General features: G+C 37.0%; 1 protein-coding gene across 17 annotated transcripts in view; it reads right to left on the bottom strand.

The window, feature by feature from the left end:
• BIRC6 (baculoviral IAP repeat containing 6) overlaps window positions 1–18,942 on the bottom strand; it is a 364,754-nt gene that overhangs the window by 316,439 nt on the left and 29,373 nt on the right. For 15 of the 17 annotated variants that reach the window (XR_002824888.1, XM_004369572.1, XM_023736211.1 and 12 more), the window contains exons 2-5: window positions 12,664–12,845; window positions 10,420–10,557; window positions 5,954–6,147; window positions 1,312–1,423 (exon numbers count right to left, since the gene is read on the bottom strand). Coding sequence is in view for 15 of the 17 variants with exons in the window: in XM_004369572.1 (XP_004369629.1) it covers window positions 1,312–1,423; window positions 5,954–6,147; window positions 10,420–10,557; window positions 12,664–12,845 (626 nt within the window). In the remaining 2 variants the exon portion in view is untranslated. Of the gene's footprint in view, window positions 1–1,311; window positions 1,424–5,953; window positions 6,148–7,666; window positions 7,777–10,419; window positions 10,558–12,663; window positions 12,846–18,942 lie in introns of those variants that run through there. The other 2 variants (XM_023736228.1, XM_023736231.1) reach the window with 2 other exon arrangements.

An 18,942-nucleotide genomic window follows, 5' to 3' on the forward strand; every position in this document is an offset into this window, starting at 1 on the left:
AACTTCAGTGTACTTCAAGTTTACTTGAATTCTAAAGTTAAATGAGCTTGCTTTATGTAAAGTGACCTATGTTGTTGTGCCTTTGAATCAATTCTGACTCACAGTGACCCTATATGACAAGAGAATTGCTTCATAGGGTTTCCTAGGCTGTAATTTTTACAGGAGCGGATTGCAAAGGTCTTTTCTCCTGCAGAGTTGTTGATGGGTTAAAACCATCAACCTCCCGGTTAGCAGCCGAGCACTTAACCACTGCCACCATTGCTCCTTAAATGACGTGTATTAGATTTCTTACACGCTTTAGCAGTGGTAAGCCAGTCTGTACTACTCAGCTGAAGTTTCCTATTAATTATTGTATTAAGCGTATCTAACCTCATCTTTCTCTACTTCAACTTAGCAAAGCACTCCATAATTTCCCATTCTCAGGTTTTTGTGTTATGCTAATCCTAATAGTGTATGTACATCTTCCTCTTTTCCTACATAAAACTATGACCATTTTCCTTGACCAATTCTTCTTCTTTCTATGCAATTTCTTAATCAATTCTTCAATACATGTGTATTCAGTTTGTACTGCATCACCTGAACTTGGCTTCTCTAATTATCTATTATATGTTGTTGTTGTTAGGTGCCGTCAAGTCGTTTTCAACTCACAGCAACCCTGTGTAACAGAGTAAAACTGCCACATAGGGTTTTCTTGGCTGTAATGTTTATAGAACCAGATCATCTTTCTCCCATGAAGCCGCTAGATGGTTCAAATCACCAAACTTTCGGTTAGCAGCCACGTGCTTAACTGTTTATGCCACCAGCAGTCCTTATCTGAGATAACATATATAAGAGTCCTACATTTCAATTAAAATTGAAATTTCAGTAGCGACTCAAATGTGTTGCTTTTATTTGAATTACCTAAGCATCTACTACTGTATTACAAATGCAGAACTCAAAAACTGAAAATAAGCACACATTCAGAGAGAACAGTTTTTCAAAACGCAAACTGGAGAATGCTGCTTATTTGATGATTAAAGAAAAAATTACCTAATCTGAAAGAAAACACTTAGTTATAAGAATTAAGTAACTTAGTTGTTAGCTACTTTCTAACAAATACTTATTTTCTTTTACTACAGAAACATAGCAAATAGCCAGTCAGTATTATAATCAAAGAGAAGAACAGAGCAAAACAAAACACATATGTACAAGAACACAGCAAAGTTCTATAAAATGATATAAATTACTGAAAAAGTATTAAAATGTCGACGATTTTACCCAAGTCTACAAAGGCATACTGAAAAAAAAAATTTTTTTTATATTCTTTTTTACCTGATGATAAAATCCAGCTTGAGCCATGGGATCTGGTTGTGCCCACCTATAGCCTACGTGAGGCCATGAGGTAAACGTCTCCCGTCTGTTAGCTTCACTATACATCAATGATCTAAAAGTAAACATACTTTATGTAATCTAATTGCAGTGAAATTCCTATTTAACACTGGAGAAGGAATTTTGCTAGTTATCAACAAAAACTGTGACTGGTCTAAAGACCAAGTTCAAAATAGGTGTTTTTGTTTATTTTAAAGTAAAAAGTGATCACATTTAGGAATTTTACTTGAACAGGCTAGGGAAAAATAACCTGATTGATGGCTAACAGCTGATAAACAATTCGAAGGGTAGATTAAATTAACCAATGGTGCATAGTTACCAAGCAGAGAACAGAAAATCTGGATGTGTAGAAGCAGAGAGTTGTATGCTTTCATCACGTGCCAAGTTTTGCATAATTTCACAAAACCACAACCAAAGGATTATCTTAATCATATTGCAAAAAATATTTTCTAGTTTAACTTTTTGAAAAAGTAGAGAGCAGAGTTTTCTGTTCACTATCCAGAGAAATCCTTTTTCCAGGAATGCTGTATTCTCCAAGGTATTACCAAAAAAGGAAATCTTCATGTTTTCATGTTAAAATATATTAGCTCACTGACAGCCAATCTTTAACAGAGTACGAGAGTAATTATTAAAAGGGTCATATCAAAATTACAAAAGCCTAAAAGACTTCAAGTAAGAAAGGACTGCTAAGCAAAGTTTACTTTTCTTCACACGAAACTACAACTGATAACAGGAAGGGAAAAGAGAGAGACAAAGTGGTAAAGGTCATCACAAAGAGATCAGAAAAATATTTCTCTTTAAATTCTTTCCTTAAATTGGTACATGATTTCTATAATATCACTAGAGGGCTCAGGTTTACTCACAGTTGTTCTGGCTTAAAAAAAAAAAAAAAAAGTGTTGGGTTAAAAAAGCATCATTATTTACAGACTACAGATTTCTCCAGGACCCGTATCAGTTTTTTTGTTTTTTGTTTGTTTGTTTTTTGGCTTTAACAAACAGAAATTTATTTCTTCAGAGTAAAGTAGGCTAAAAGTCCAAATTCAGGGTGTCAGCTCCAGGGGAAGGCTTTCTCTCTCTCGGCTCCGGAGGAAGGTCCTCGTTATCATCAGTCTTCCCCCGGACTAGAAGCTTCTCTGCGCAGGAACTTCGGGTCCAAAAGATGCGCACTGCTCCTGGTGCTCCTTTCTTGGTGGTATGCGGTCCCCAATTCTCTGCTTGCTTCTTATCTGAGATAAAAGGTGGTGAAGGCCACACCCCAGAGAAACTCCCTTTACACTGGATCAGGGATGTGACCTGGGTTAGGATGGTGTTACAATCCTACCCTAGTCCTTTTTAATTTAAAATTACAATCAGAAAATGAAGGACAACCACACAACACTGGGAATCATGGCCTAGCCAAACTGATAAACACATTTTTGGGGGGACACAATTTAATCCATTGACATTCCACCTTTTGGCCCACAAAAAAATCACATCCTTGCAACATGCAAAACATATTCATCTCATCATATCATAGCAAAAGTCTTAACTCCAAGTCAAAAATCTGAAAATTCCTCTTCATCTGTGAAATCTAGAATACAAGTTATCTGCTTCCAAAGGTACAATGGCAAAATGGGCACAAGCTAGACATTTCCATTACAAATGGGAGAAACCAGAGGGAAAGAAGGGATAACAGGCACCAAGCAAGTCAGCAGAACACATTACATTAGCCCTCAAGGCTTTGAAAATAAACCTCTGTTCTCTGAGACAATTTACACAATGGCCCTGCCCTCCAGACTCTAGGTATTGGCCACAGTCTCCAGATTCTGAGTGGAAGCTCCTAGGCCCTGGGCTTCAGTTCCGCCTTCCAGGCCCACTGGGACAGCAACTCTGCTCCCTTGGCTTCAGGTGCACCATTCTACTAGTCCATGGGCATGACGACTCCACCCTTAGAAACACCAGAGGCCATGGCTCCACCCTTTGAAACCCTTGAGGTCATGGCCAAACATTTTGAGACTAAAGCAGCTTGGCTTCTTGTGTCCCTTGTCTCTTCAGCTTCTGCTTCTGTTTTCTGTGGCCTCTTGGCCCTTGGGCCTCACACCCGCATCTGCCCTGCTGGGGCAAGTGTTCCAAAGCTGGGTAGCTCCACCAGTAAGTGCCCGGAAGCACCCCACTCTGCCAGGAAGCCTCCTGCACACCGGCACTTAGCTCCCTCACTCTATGGGTCAGCAAGCCTAGCTCCACGGATAAGTGCCTGGAGGCACCCCACTCTGCCAGGAAGCCTCTGGCACAGAGGCACTCGGCTCTCTCGCCCTGTGGGTTGGCTCCAGCTCCATCTCGCGCTGGTCTCCTGGTTCTGCTGCTGTTGGTTCTCTGCCACTTCTGTTTCTCTGCTACTGCAGGTTCTCTACTGTTGCTGGTCCTCTGCCACTGCCGCTCCTCTATCCATTCACTGTTTCAACACCGTTTCCACATTTTAGGTATCTGTTAGGGCAGCACCCCACTCTCTCGGTACCAAATTCTGTCTTAGTTATCTAGTGCTGCTCTAACAGAAATACCATGAGTGGATGGCTTTAACAAAGAAATTTATTTCTTCAGAGTAAAGGAGGCTAAAAGTCCAAATTCAGGGCGTCAGCTCCAGGGGAAGGCTCTCTCTATCTCTTCGCTCTGGAGGAAGGTCTTCGTCATCATCAGTCTTCTCCCGGACTAGGAGCTTCTCTGCGCAGGAACCTCGGGTCCAAACGACACGCTCTGCTCTCGGTGCTCCTTTCCTGGCGGTATGAGGTTCCCCCCCCCCCCCGTATCTGTTTTAGAACAGAAAACCTGTCCACTAGCTATATTACCAAACAAAACAGCAGTACCATCCGGTAGACTTTTAACTCAACCTCAGATAGACCTAAGGTCATCAAGGTCCTTATAAGGCTTCTAGATTCAATTTTAATCATGGAAACACCACAGGCTACCTCAAAATTAATATTTTAGGACATCTTAACACCTCCAAAAACACTGAATATCCTAACTAATGCATTTCCCAAACTACAACATTAACCACAGCTTGCACCAATTTCTTTAGAAATCCTACTGCTCTTTGAAAAGAAAATAGCTCTAAGGAACTCGTTGTTCTATAGTCTTAAGAAAAGCACAGCTCCCAGATAAGAAACACTTATTCTAAGTGCCTATTTCTCTTCTTTTTTCTTCTCCAGACATACACTCTCTACTCCAAAGAATGTTTTAATGAAAACCACAGCACATACCACCTGACAGTTAGATTAAAATGAATCTCTATATTTTGCCCAAAAAAGATAAAAATATTATGGCAGAATATAAAACTCCTTTCCCAATTTTTAACACAACCAATAAAATTTATAGTTACAAAATCGCTTAACTAAAAGCACAACTAATTAAGTAAAGCCACCGTTTTGCCAAAAGACAAGCCAATAAATCTTGCATATTAATGAAAGAGCCACGCTTATAAAAGAAGTTAAAAATGAATTCATTCAGTAATGTCTTCTCTGATATCAGCATGTACTATTTAAAAATGTACTTCAGAGAAATCCATAAGGAGTTACAATTCACAACCAACTAATAATTAAAATTTGAAAATGTAAACTGATATATGGGAAGACAAATATGAATCAAAACTGTTACATTTTGTATTTCAGTATAAACCCAGTGCCACTGAGTCGATTCTAATTCATAGCAACCCCAGTATAACACTCCTAAACTTCAGTACGTTTAATAAGAATCTAATTAAGTTCATTCCAAACACCAAAGTACTTAGTTTTTAAATGAATGTATTACTGGCTTTTTAGTCAGTTTTATACAAAGTAGGCACTCAATAAATATCTACTTAAGAAAATTATAGTTGAGGTATGATTTCTGGCATACTGTTTATATCTAGGGCAGACAGCATAAACATCTTACTTCAAAACTGTCCCAACCGATTTTTCAACTCCCTTCATTTGTCATTATGAAGCAACATATGGCTCTTTCTTCACACTGAGATTCTGGCACGGTTTTTAGATTTTTCAAAATTTATCTCAAAGGCCACAAGAGTTCATCAACAGAAAAATCATTCTTTATATTGAATAATTATAATAATTTTAACCAGTTGCCACTGAGTCAATTCTGACTCATGGCAACCCCATGTGTGTCAGAGTAGAACTGTACTCTATAGGTTGATTTTTCAGTAAGTAGAGCATCAGGCCTTTCTTCTGAGGCACCTCTGGGTGGACGTGAACCACCAACTTTTCGGTTAGCAGCCAAACACTCTACCTGTTTATAGCACCCAGACACTTCTGTAATAATTTTAGGGTGACTCAAATATTTGCTAAGCAAGTGGTAAACTAGAATTTTCAAAATCTGGTTTCATGGCCCCTTTGGATACCTTGAGAGTACTAACAGAAATTGTCTAACAATAGTAATTCAAGTGGTAATTTTATTCAGTTCAGTATTTTGTCAGAAGTAAATGAGAACCTGAATGATTTTCAGAAGTATTTTAAAATATTTTTTAATCATATAAAGATTTTACAGTTATTCTTGGTGAATTCAGAAAGTTCATCAATTCAATCTCATTGTCACATCTCTTTTTAAGTAAAGTTCATACCTGTCTACAGAACGGCCTGGCCCCACTCCAAGTTCTGGACGTGCACTAGGTAAGAGGTAAGACAATCTGTCCATCACTGAGGATGCCACAGGTAAGGCAGCAACATTTTGATTTATTTTCTTGAGTTCATTCACAATGGCACTGGCAACGGACTTCAACACATGATGAGGAAGATGAAATGTAACTGTGGCCCACTGAAAGAAAATGGAGTATAAGCAAAAGAAAACTTATTCAACAGTTTTAACCAAAACCATAAATTAAATATTATCAAACAAAGGATTATCAATCTCAAGTCAGTTTACTTCCTTAGTTCATCATTTAAAGCATGAACTTGTGGTTACGTAAAAAGTAAAACTTCAAAAAAACACCTTGAGAAGGACAATTTAGAACCAGATCGTAACAAGTATTCTGATATATCCCATCCACCATTAAGAATAACTAAAAGCATCTATCATTCTTCATATTCCTCCAGCACATATGCAATGTTATACACAAACTAGACACTCAAGTATCTCCATTCACAGGAATATATTTCTACAGTTAATCATTACTGGGGTATAGAAGGACTTAGCTCCACTCAGCAAATGTTTATTTTGTTGTTGTTTTATCATAAACCAAAAAATAGTAACTAAAAACAGGCAATGTAGTCACATAGATCTGGATTCCAAACCCAGCTTCACCATCAACTATGTGATGTTGATCAAATTAACCTCAGTTTCAGCTTCTGTAACATGGGGAAAACAAAGTATCTACTCACATAATGTTTTTATGAGAATTCGAGTGAGGCTTGGTAAAGTGTTTGACAGAGTAAGCACTCAATAAATGTTAACCACAATTATTTCACATCACGGTAATTACTGAAGAAATTAAACTGCAAAAATGCTAAGTATTATTCTCCCAGAGAAGTTAAGTCTACAAAGTAATTTCTTCTTCATATTCTGGCCCCTGCAAAACTGTGAATAGTTTTCCACTCTGTCTAGTACATTCTAGGCAGCCTACTAATTTATTATAGGTATCTAACTGAAAAAACTTGTGGTCAGAAAATTGACCTGAATTGCTAAAAAAAAAGAGAGAGAGAGAATAAAAGTTTCTCACCTACTTTCTAAGACCTAACCTGTTCATAGATCCAGAGCCTCTTGGTTGAAAGAGAAGCCAAATCCCCTTGAGAAAGAATCCTACAACAATGCTCCAACTATATGCTGTAAATCATACTCCAAGTCTTTCTCAAAAACCATTCAGGTTCTCAACTTACTTTCGCTTTGTACTACTTTTCTCAAAGTGGACATTCACTACAGTGACCATGAACTGGAGAAAATAAAATACTGTGGTCTTTCAGCATAACAAGAGAGTGGCACTGAACTAACCTAAAACACTGCTGTGGTCCACCAGTCAAATGGAGGGACTTATGATGGTCAAATAATTAATGGAGTTTTAGCCCAAAGTTGTCTCACAGTCCATGGACCCATCCTATAATTATTTCCCCAGATCCTGAATGCATAACTCGAGGAGATAAAGAACTGACAACTGGAAAAATCCCCACATTGGCTCTCTGATCTCTCTGAGGACTATCAAGGTAGGAAAGGTCAAGTGGAAGCCCCCAGAACTCTCCTTTCCTATCAGAATAGTAAACCAAAGCAATAAGGCACTCCTGAGGAAATTTCTAAGATTAATACTACCATAAGAGACTTGAAAGATGCAGGGTTATGACATTACCTCATCCTCGTTTAACTGGCCTGTCTGGCCTATGTAGAAGATAAATGGATCTTGAAGAATGACTGTGGATTATTATAAGCCATCAAGTGGTGACTCCAACTGCACATCTGCTCCAGATGACATGTCTTTACTGAAGCAATTCAACAGATCACTTGTTATCTCATAAACTGTTGCAGTTCAGTCAATTTTTTTTTCTCTATTTTTAAGGACCACTCAAAAGTAGTCTGCTTTTACCTGGCTGGGTCAACACTAAATCTTCATGGTCTTACCTTAGGACTATATCTCATTCTCTTTACCATAACCTACTCTGCAGTGATCCTGATTATCCTAACATCCTGCAGATTACCCACTGGTCCACTAAACTGATAACATCATGCTAACTGGTTCACATAAGGAGGAAGTAGCAACAAATTTAAATTAGTAAGAAATGGGCAAGCCAGTGGGCATCAATAATCCCTGTAAAAATTCAGGGTCCTGCAACCTCTGTGTAAAGAATCCTGACCAGCTGAGGTACTGAACGAGGACAAAGAGAATATGGAATAGGTGGTAGAAGCAGAAAGTTAAAAATGTGGTAGCGCGGTCGTTAAGAGTTGAGCAGCTAACCAAAAGGTCGGCAGTTCGAATCCACCAGCCACTCCTTGGAAACCATACGGGGCAGTTCTACTCTGTTCTATAGGGTCGCTATGAGTCGCAATCAACTCAACAGCAACTGGTTTATAGCCTCTTGACCATTATAGAATGGAGAACTGCAGCAGCTGTGCATATTTTCTTCCCTTCTTATTACATAAATTAGATAGACAGATGTAGATTTAGATAAATAACAGATACATAATAGATACAGAAAGACATATAGACTTATAAAACTTTTGGTGGTAGTTAATGTAGTCTTTAGATAACACAATTCAATTACCTAAACAGTTGAGACTAAATTTTAGGAGTAATTAACATTACCTACAAATAGATAAAATGTCTGTTGGAACTTTGCATCTCCCCTTTCTAGGGAACAGAATCTTCATATGTAAAAAAACAACAATGAATCTTATTCATCTAAAACAATACTTTTGTTATATGAGAGTTCAAATATATACACTAGATGGATATGTAGATGTTGAGGAGACAAAGGGGGAAGATACACTGTGACAGTTATTAAACTATTAACTTGCAGCTACAAACCTACCCTTTAATTCTCTGCTATACCATGTTGGGGATGGGACTCTGCAAACTACATTTCTTCTTTGCCAACCAGTTTCCTGGCTGTTAGTTTCTGCCAAAAAGGGAGCACAGGAGGGAAATTAGAAAGTGTGATGAGAGGATAAAGACTTGCTCCTTTGTGTTGCTTGTTCAGCAAAGGGCCTTCAGGCTTGTTTTCTCTTTGCACTCCCAGAACCAATCTCATAGAGCTTCCTCAGAGGTACTAGCATCTGTCAGGCAGCAATCTCTCTTCAGAGATCTGAGTCCCAGCTTCACAGCCCCTCCCTCTGAGTTCCTGAAGTACTAGCTGGGTAGCAGCCCCCCTCAGAAGTCTGAGTTCCACCTCTTTAGGGCCTATCTTCTAAGCTTCTAGTCTCCGATAACCCTACCTTCTTCTCTGAACCTTCAGACCTAGGTAATAGATCTTCCTACAGTCACCATCTCTATGTTAACTCAGGATTTCCTCTTCAGTCTGTCAGTTCTCAAATACCTGCTAATTCAATTCTTTATAATAAATTCTCTCTGTTGAAATTCATAGCATGGTTTCAGTTTTCCTATCTACAATGTCCCATCAATGGAGTAACAACTAATAAAATCACAGTAAGTCTATAATATATAATTCAATTCATGTATTAAGAAGAATATGGGTGATCTACGAGATCCATGGATAACTATGAAAAGATATCCAAGATATATTCATAAGTGAAAAAAGGAAGGTTCATCACAATACTTTAGTATAACTGCAACTGTGCTTAAGAAAAGAAATCTGTAGGTACAAAAGTTACTGCTAGGAAAATGACTTTTACCTTCTACCTTATATCCTTCAGTATTTTATTTTTATATATATTACATTTATAATTTAGGAAAAGGTCTTACAAGAAAAAAGCAGAAGAAATTAAAGAAACATACCTAAGGATTTAATTCTAAGCACTATCTCTCAGACATCCTAGACATGACAAAAAAATAATTATGTCAAAGAAAAACAAAAATGTTCCCATTTCCAAAGATATATTCCATTTCTCATCCAAGCTCAAAACCTAACAAGGAAGGCTCTTTCATCAGCCTCTTAATCAATGCAGAGCCATCAAACACTAAAGAAGGTTCACAGAAGTCTTCCTATTGTTAGTTGCTGTGGAGTCATTCCAACTCATGGTGGCCCCGTGTGTACAGAGTAGAACTGCTCCATTAGGTTTTTAAGGCTGTGACCCTTCAGAAGCAGATCACCAAGTCCATCTTCCAAGGTATCTGGGTGGGTCTGAACTGACAAGCTTTCAGCTAGCAGTAGAGCATTTAACCTTTGGCGTCACCCAAGGACGCCTACAGAAGCCTTAGGAGCACAGTAGGAAAACAGTTTCCAAAAATTAAAGTTGAACTTCAGTAACTTAAAGTAAAATCCAGTAAAATATTTTAACTTTGAGTTGGCTTATAAGCACAACATTTTGTTTTTTTTTACAGAGAAAGAAAAATCTAGAAGCGGGGAGGAAGGGAGACAGAAATGCAAAAGGATGGAGACATTCTTTCTATTATAACCCCAGAACAAGGTAATTTTTTTAACTTCTTACCTTAGCAACTTTGTGGTTTGCTGCTGTCTCATGAGATGTATTTTTTAAACCGTCTTTGAGCTGTGTGATGAACAAATCATAACCTTCTGTACTAGAAATATCTACCTTTTCTGAACATGCTGATAAAAGCTGCTGTGCCTAAAAAAAAGAGATTACAGAAAATTAAACACACCCCATAATGCGGAATTCAAATATTTTAATTTGCAATGATTCTGACAAGTACTATAGTAAAGCTTAACTACTTTTACTTTGGGAAAAAAAATTAATGAAATAATGATTTAAAGAATTTTTATAAAAATAAATAAGGCAATGCATATCCTGTAGTACTACATAATCAATTTTTAACACACAGTAGCTACTATAAGCCAAATCAAGACAGAAAAAACTGGACAAGCTGCAACTATGAGCAAAATTGAAAAAGGTAAAATATTAAAGAGATAAATGTAAAGTCCTTCAATAAACGTCAGGGGACATTCACTAGGTCAACAGGTAAAATTTTAAAAAAGTAACCACATATTCAGTATGAACACCTCAGTAGAAATATATGGTTGGTATAAGGAAAAGAATAAATCTACACTGACCAAACCAAGCTGAGGACCCCATACTCTGGAGAAGATAGTGACAAATTAATGTGGTACAGTAAAGGATGCCAGGGATGGTGGAAGGTTTACAAACAATATTATGTAAATAAGAGAACTGTGATTATTCAGGTGAAAAGACAGAAAACCAGTAGCAGATGTAACAGCCAGCAAGGCAGGGGAAGAGGGGCAGAAGCCACAGAATACCCAGCCATCATTTCAGTTAGTGTAGTAGGAAAAATACTGAACTAAGAGTCTGTTTCATATAAATGCACAAATATCTGATTGTAATTCTGTAGTTATTTTGGTAACCTGAAAATAGCCTGGAATCTCCTTTTACTGTAGAATATATTTTATTAAGATACCAGCTGGTCTATATTCCTTAAATTAGGTGTGGAAAAAATGTTCAATACAAGTAGAACTAATTCTCTGTTTAAAGATTTCGGACATGCCCCCAAATCCACATATTCTCTGATGACAAAAATATGTCTACTTTGTTTTCGGAACCTAAATTTCCGGCAATATGCTTCAATATTAACATACAACAGACTACTGTGCTATCACACTAAACGTGAAATCTAAATGGATATATTTTGGCATTTTAAAAAAAAAGTATAACCAAAAAGAAAAATGCAAATAAAAATACTTAAATTTACTACACTTAAAATTTATACACTGATACTTTTCAGACCCTAAAAATAGGAAATATATTGATTTTATCAACTAACTGTAATAATCCACCAAATGCAAAACAATTAATAATTAACAACTTGCCATGAAAAATAAATATAAATTGGACCATTTCGCTAAATAATGTCTTGCTTTATTAGGGGAAGAGAGCATTATAATTTATACTCCATTTTAAATGATTACAAATCCAATAACTTTGAAAAGTGTACTTTCATAATACGACTAGCAATCCACTATCAAAAGAATTTAAGCTGGGACAGACTTAGCAATTAAGTAATGAAAAGTTAACACTACAGAAAAATACAAATGGGATTCTTAAGCAAGAGAGCTGCACAGCAAAGCTTACTGGCTATCCACTAATATTTATTCCTCCCTTTTAATATTTAAAAAAAAAAAAACAGCTCTTTCCCAATCTCTCTCTCAACTTGGTATGACCATGTGACTCAGTTCTGGCGAATGTTAAAAAAAGCATGTGTGGGAGAGAAAGAACTTGTGAAAGAGAGAACAAGAAAGAGGAGAGCGAGAAAGAGAGAGAGAGTGTGCGCGCACGCATGTGTATGTACACATTCGTGCACAAAATGCCAGTAAGTTCTCCAGGCCTTCTACCCTCCCTTTCCCTACAGCTGGGAAATAATGATGCCTGGAGCAGGCGTCACAAATGCAAAGCTACCCCTATACTGAGCCCTGGAGTGTTTCTAGAAAAATAAAAAGTGTCTTTGTTTAAGCCATTGTACTTTGGGGTCTGTGTTACAACTGTTTAACCTGTACTGATGAACGACTGAGACCTAAAAATACCACTTCAATAAGCACCAATAGTGCACAGGAAAGACAAACACTTAAAGTTCTGGTCAATAGGTCAATTGTTTGTTTTTATAGGGGCACGATGTCATCAAAGAACAACCTAATTTCATTTAACAGCTAATAGGTTTGAGATAACATTAAGTAGAGGAGCACATTGATATTTATTTCAACTTACCTCTGTAACAGGTAATTCAAGCTGAACCACATCATCCTGCTTTGAAACTGGAGTTTGCAGAGCAGTATCTAACAACAAGATTCCATTAAGGTCCTTCCGACACCCTACTGCATAATCATCCACAAATATAACTTTATCCACAGCAGAGATATACTGACATTTCACCTGTCCACCTGGTTTAGCTGTTTTAAAAAAAAACAACAAAAATCCAACACTTAAGATTTTAAGACCAATAATCTATTAAAAGTAAATGCTTACATGGCAACTAAATAGAATATATAATCCTGAACTGGATCTTAGACTGTTTAAAAAAAAAAAACTGCTAGCAAGAAGACATTATTGGGGTAACTGATTAAATAGGAATATGTACTATAACGTACTGCATCAATGTGAAATTATCGGAACTTGGTATAACTATAATGCTGTCCTTAGAAAACACAGAAAGAGTAAGGTGTAAAGAGACATGACATGCAACCTATTCTCAAACAGAACAAAAGTAGTATGTATCTACATATGGCAATGATAAGCAAATGTGCTAAAATGTTTAAAATTGGTGGATCTGGGGAAAGATTATAGGGAAGTTCTTTGTACTGTACTGTTCTTACAATTTTTCTGCGAATTCTAAATTATTTCAAAATTAAAGTGTTTAGAACAAAACTTTAAAAACTAAGTATTTTCTTTATGTCATTTTTGCCACAATCAATAAGCATTAACACTGGCACAGACAGTCCTCGATAATTACCTTAAAAGTTCTTGAGGGCTTTTACATTTAAGATAAAATTACAAAAAAAAATAGGTTTACAATCTAAGTTATGAGACCTAGTAAAGCTGCCAGTTCAACTACCACTGAAAAGGCACTATCACTGAAGTGTCTGCTGAGTCAGTATCAGGCAGGTACTTTAATGAAGAGCCAGTGAATACACTAACCATAAAACTTCTCAGACTGAGTTAGAATAGAATTTCAAGAAGTCTTAGAAAAGATGGTGTCTTAGTTAATTCTTAGTGCTGTTGTAACAGAAATATCACAAATAGTTAGCTTTAATGAGCATAAATTTATTCTGTCACAGTTTAAACCAAAAACCAAACCCACTGCTGTCGAGTCGATTCCAACTAACAGCAATCCTACAGTCTCAGTTTAGGAGGCTAGATATCCAAATTTAGGGCACTGGCTCTAGGGGAAGGCTGTCTTGTTCTCTGTCCACTCTGGGGGAAAATTCTTGCCTCAGCTTCTCTAGCCTTGGCTTTCCTCTGTTCCCTGGCAATATCCACATGGCATCTATCTTTCCCTCCTTTGTGCTAGCTAGCTTCTGTGCCTAATCTGCTCTTTTTATATCTCAAAAGTGATTAGGTTTAAGACACACCCTACACTGATATGACCTCATTAACATAACAAAGGAAGCCCTGTTTCCAGCTGGAGTTACATCCACAGGTATAAGGGTTAGGAGTCAAACACATTTGGGGGAAACAATTCAACTCCTAACAGATGGATCTGCAAGTAACAGACAGGAAGAAACGTTATATATAATACCAAAAAAAAGTATGAAAAAGACAACATCTACTTCTACATTTAAGTTTATAAAGACATTAATGTGAAGTATTTCTGTCATAAATACAGGCGTTCTATAAAGAGACTTTCAAGACAATTTACTGAGAAATTTTATTGTGTTAGAGAAGAAACTTCTCTGTGGGCAAGCAATACTGCTGCAAGTATACTTCATTCTAAACTCCTATCTACAACTCTACGGAACACTCCAGTTATTAGTTCTGCTACGATCTGATAATACAAATCAGAAAAGTAGAAATAAATGCGGATTCTACTCATTAATCTCTAAGACAACTATAAATTAATAATTTATCAATTATTAAATTAATCTATTAATAAAAGGGCTTTCTTAATCCAGGATTATCATAATAGGCAGTTCAGAGGCAACACAAAACGGATTAGGAACTAATTCATTATTAACATAAAACAAAGTCATATTCACGAAATTTTTATAGCTAAGTCCTAGGTCTGGAGGTTTAAAACATATAACAACATTTTGGAAAATAATCTCTGTCATACAGTAAAATAGTGTTAAGAACTTCCCAGGATTGTTTTAAAAATCAGTAACTATATAAACTTTTAATGTGTAACTTGGTAACAGACTATAAAAAAACAAGGAAGTGAATAGCATCAAAGTAAGAACAGTACTGCTGGTGGGTAAGAGGATATTAATTAGGAAAGGGCAAGGGAAGCATGTTCTACTTCTTGATCTGGATATCATAGCAACCTTGTAGGACAGAGCAGAACTGCCCCATAGAGTTTCCAAGGAGCGCCTTGTGGGTTCGAACTGCCAACCTTTTGTTTAGCAGCCGAACGCCACCAGGGTTTCCAGTTTTGGATAGGGATTATGAGGGTATTCATTTAACTATATGTGTTTTATTTCATAACTTTTTAAAAGGTTAACAAATAGGGAAAACAGGATTACAATCCCACACATAGCAGGAGCATACGTTATTATGAAGAATTTGAACAACCAAGTTGCCTACTGGGCACCCATTTCCTCCCTTCCTCTTCCTTATGATTTCCCAACTTTTGTACTTCAGAAGTTGACCCACACTTCCACCCCCAATCCTTATCACCGTAACTGCTTCAAGAAAAGACAGGTCTCAATTAGTGCATGGAATTCCTCTAGCCACAGGTATTGGCCCATGAGTGGGCAATGAAGTTTTCTGGGAGCTTCCAGAGAATAAGTCCTTCACTCTTGAGAGCCAACAGAGATGCCCTGTCTTCCTTCCAACAACATATTGCCAACAGCAGCAATTTCAGCATCATGAAGAAAAAAAGCCAGACTGAGGAAGAGCGCACCACATGAAAGATCACAACTGAAGGAATCTCAGAAAATCAAGGCCAATATTTTTAAGGGACACAGATTACAATATGAATAGTACTCTCTGTAGTTGTACAGAGAATAATCTGCCAACTGGATTTGATGGTGCCTGAGCTTGAGCTACAGGATTAAGCCAACACTGAAGCCTGCCTTACATCTGTAATTCCAGTAATGTACACCAACATATCTCCTTATTGTTTTAGCCAGTTTGAGTAGGACTTTCGTCACTTATAATAAAAAGTATCCTGATACAGAACCAAAACACATCTTCCAAAGCTTTCCTAACCATCGATATATACTCAGAAATTTAATAATCTTTCATTTAATTTTGATTTTTATTCTCTCACTTTTAGTTGGACTATAAAATGGTATATTAGAGTTGTAAATTAAACTGGCCAGTCTCAAATCTGAATCTCACTACGTTAGAAAATCTCAGATAAATTCCTTAATCTCTGAGTCTCAATTTTTCTGTAAAAAGTTATCATGAAGATTAAACGAAGTAACTCATGTGTTCTACCTAGCAGTCCTTGGCATGTGACAGACAATAAAATTAATTCTTACTCTACTTTACCCTCCCTCTTCAATAAGAAGAGGAAAAACTTTCATCTAAAACACAATTTAAAAGAAAAAAAAAAAAAAGACAGGACCAGTTGATAGGTCTAGATAGAGATCCTGGGGAGATAGCCACATACCTTGCATTGGGTTGGGTGTTTCCAGGAATGAACTGGACTGGACTCACTAGTTAACTTCACCTTACATATCAGTACACCCTGGTTTTACCATATATCCTGATTAAACTTGCTGTGATTAAACAGTTACAATTAAAGTATTCTGAGACAGCTAAAAACACATATATATATACCCTTCAATCCACCACTGCACTCCTAGGAATAAATTCCATAGAAATAAAAGCTCCATAAGGATGTTTATTTCAACATTAATAGCAAAAACAAAAGAAAATCCCCAAAACAAAAAGCAACTCAAATGTCCATCAATAAGGAGATAATTGAATAAATTGTAGTTTGCAATTATGAAATATTAGGGAATTGTTAGATCATTATTTATATTTTCATGTGTATCATCAGGTGAAAAGAGCAAAATGCCAAAAAATATATACAATATGATGTATCTTTTATAAAACATTAACAAAAATCCCTACATACGTGCATATAAATATGTGATTTTATGAACATGTAAAAAGGTATAGAAGGATATACTGCAAGATGTTGACACTGACTGACAAAATAATGGTATCAATGAAAAACAGTATGCATAGTATGAGTCCACTGATGTAAAAGGGGTTTTATTTGTATATGTATGTAACTGAGCCCATTCATCATGTCAGCAGTGGTTAAGTGCTGCTACTTGGCCTTTGTCAACCCAAGATCCTGGTACGTACCCCTTTAAAACCAGGGAGCCTATTTCAGTGGCTTATCTATTTGCATCTCTAGCCAACTTAGAACAGGCACTACAATAAAGAAGTGGATCTCTTTTTTAAAAAGATGTGGAAAAATTATCACAATAAAGAAGAAATCAATGTAGCTCCACCCCTGATCCAAATGAGCTGGCTGGCATATATTCTATACTCAATAACAACAGAATCATCCAACTTTGCTAGTTGCTATACAAATGTAAACAAGACACAACTCTGTCAAGAAACTTACAATTAAATGAAAGAAATATAGAAAGTTACAAACCTTTAAACTCTATGTGACAAAAGTATGTAATTACTTCAAGTAACATGGTGTTTTATAAAACTATTCTATATAAAGCAACTGTGTAAAGGTTTTACCATACATGATTTTGATAAAACTTTCCCAAAGAGGTATAAAATGAAGGAAAGCAACAAGTATCTACACCTACACCAGGGTTTTCAACTGGGGTTCAATGCAACCCTAGGGATACATGTGATGTCACTAAAGACTCCTCAAGAGATCATGACTGGGGAAAAAAAAAAAACTCAAAAAGTTTTTTTAAATTTCCTGCACTATGCAATACCAGCACTAGAAGTAACGGACACACCTCATGGGACTCAGTTACTGGGCTTGAAAGTTAAGGACCACAGACTCAGATTACATCTATCTAGGTCAACTGGCATAACATAGTTCATAAAGACAATGTCTGACACCCTACTTCGGTGAGTAGTGTCTCGGGTCTTAAAAGTTTGCAAGCGGCCATCTAAGATACAACTATTAGTCTCTTTCCATCCGGAGCAAAGAAGAGTGAACAAAACCAAAGAATCAAGGCAACAACTAGTCCAAAGGACTAAGGGACCAAAGCCTCCACTACCCTGAGACAAGAAGAACTAGATGGTACCTGGCTACCACTACTGACCACTCTGACCAAGATCACAATAGAAGGTCCCAGATAGAGAGGGGTAAAAAAATGCAGTATAAAATTCAAATTCATAAAAAAAAGACCAGATTTACTAGGCTGAGAGAGACTGGAGGAACTCCAGAGACTATGGCCCTCAGGCACCCTTCTAACTTGGAAATGAAGCCATTCCTGGAGATCATCTTTCAGTCAAATAATAGACTGAAAACTAAAACCCACTGTCTTCAAGTTGATTCCAACTTATTGCAACCCCACAGGGTTTCCAGAGGCTGTAAATCTCTACAGAAGCAGATTGCCACATCTTTCTCCCATGGAGCCACTGGTAGTTTCAAACCACTGATTTTCGGTTAGCAGTCAATCGCTAACTGAAAAAATAGACAGGCCTATAAAATAAACAATAACACCCATGAGGAAAGTAAAGTGTTCCTTAGAACAATCATCTATATGAAACCAAAAGGGTAACATCTGCCCTAAAGCAAAGATGAGAAGACAGGAAGGGGCAGGAAAACCAGACGAATAGTAATGGGGAACTCGGGGCAGTAATGGGGAGAGAGTTGACACATTGCATGGATTGCAACCAGCATCATGGAACAATTTACGTATAAACTATTGAATGGGAAACTAATTTGCTCTGTAAACCTACACCTACAGCACAATAAAAATAATAATTAAAAAAAAAAAAAGTAGTAGTAATGGACAGCGACCAAGCTGTCTTGTTGACAATTTCATTAGAGGTCTCCCGGCACGATATGGCAGTACACAACAAAACCATGTCCGTGCCATTGAATCCATTCTCAGTTTTTGACCTGAGTTATGGAAGGCCAGCCATTACCAGTGACCACTGTGCTGCATACAGAGGAAGGAAGATGCAGACTGATGTCAATCTCTCCTGCTCATTCTCACAAATTACCACTCACAAACTCTCCTTAAGCACTGTAGATGAAATACACTCTAGTGATAAATAGAAATTAAGAGGAAATTTTAATTCTAAAGATTGAATTTTTACACTCTGTAACTCAAAGGTTCTTATTCCAGTCCTTCCTCTTTGCTGTTGTTATAACAGTTAACTTAAAAA

The sequence above is a fragment of the Trichechus manatus genome, unplaced genomic scaffold (genome assembly GCF_000243295.1).
Source record: "Trichechus manatus latirostris isolate Lorelei unplaced genomic scaffold, TriManLat1.0 scaffold00005, whole genome shotgun sequence".
NCBI classification, from domain to species: Eukaryota; Metazoa; Chordata; class Mammalia; order Sirenia; family Trichechidae; genus Trichechus; species Trichechus manatus.